This window comes from Diachasma alloeum, unplaced genomic scaffold (genome assembly GCF_001412515.2).
Source record: "Diachasma alloeum isolate Michigan unplaced genomic scaffold, Dall2.0 Dall_scaffold_03113, whole genome shotgun sequence".
Classification (NCBI taxonomy): domain Eukaryota; kingdom Metazoa; phylum Arthropoda; class Insecta; order Hymenoptera; family Braconidae; genus Diachasma; species Diachasma alloeum.
The window spans coordinates 1-958 of NW_021682477.1; the positions used below are offsets into that span (position 1 = coordinate 1).

The 958-nt window shown below is 56.7% G+C and overlaps 1 protein-coding gene across 1 annotated transcript in view; it reads right to left on the reverse strand.

Moving 5' to 3' along the window:
• Nucleotides 1-560: 560 nt before the first annotated feature.
• Nucleotides 561-958, reverse strand: part of LOC107046897 — a gene marked incomplete at its 3' end in the record, with an annotated part of 759 nt that continues 361 nt past the window's right edge. The window contains exon 2 of the mRNA XM_015269619.1: nt 561-947. Within this exon, the coding sequence (XP_015125105.1) occupies nt 561-947 (387 nt within the window). The remainder of the gene's footprint in view (nt 948-958) is intronic.

Genomic DNA, 958 nt, shown 5'->3' on the forward strand with positions numbered 1-958 from the left:
AAGGCCACCGATAATGATATCGACGTGGAAAGCCAAAGGGGCGTTATCCAAAACCGCATGTACAAACACATCGTTTGGGGGCATAGGTTCCGGTTTCAATAAAGAGCGCGGATCGGAATCCACCTTGGTTAGGTCCACGGGTGTAAGTCGTGGAATCGAGGGTTCCTCCTCGCCTAATTGCTGCTGTGCAGAAAGGATACATGCAGCACAGGTATGAGCGGCCGGCTTAGGGACGGGTGACCGTGGAGGAGCGTGTACCGGACTTACGCGCCTCTGTGCCCGTTTCCCGGTTGACCGGAGTTACAGAAGGGGCAGTTAAGAGTGGTTACTCCCGATTTGCGGCATCCATAACAGAAGATCCTACGTGGCTCAGGACATTCCCTATGACGGTGCCCTACGCCACTGCAATTCCAACATACCANGTTTCCCGGTTGACCGGAGTTACGGAAGGGGCAGTTAAGAGTGGTTACTCCCGATTTGCGGCATCCATAACAGAAGATCCTACGTGGCTCAGGACATTCCCTATGACGGTGCCCTACGCCACTGCAATTCCAACATACCAAGTTACTTGGACTAGGCTGCTGGAGTGGAGGAGTATCAACGGGGCCACCCGCAGCGAGAGCTGCTGGGGGAGTCGGAGTGATACCAGCAGGAGGACCAGCTGGTCCTGATGCGGAAGGGGCTGGACTGCGAGCACGCCTTTCTCGTGTACGGAGTCGGGCTTGAGTATTGCCCTGCCAGGCCAACGGTTTGGCTGGATTGGTGACCAGAGGGGGAAGGGAGGAGGGCCCACGGGCCGAGTCAACCGCAAGGTACTCTTCCTCATAGAGCTCCTGGGAATCCTCTTCGTACTCATCTACACCTTCCTCTTCGAAGGAAACCGCTCGAGCGGATGGAGTCCTGAACGACACAGAAGGTCGACGGAAAGGAGGACGCGCTGGTGAGCGCTGTGGGCGAG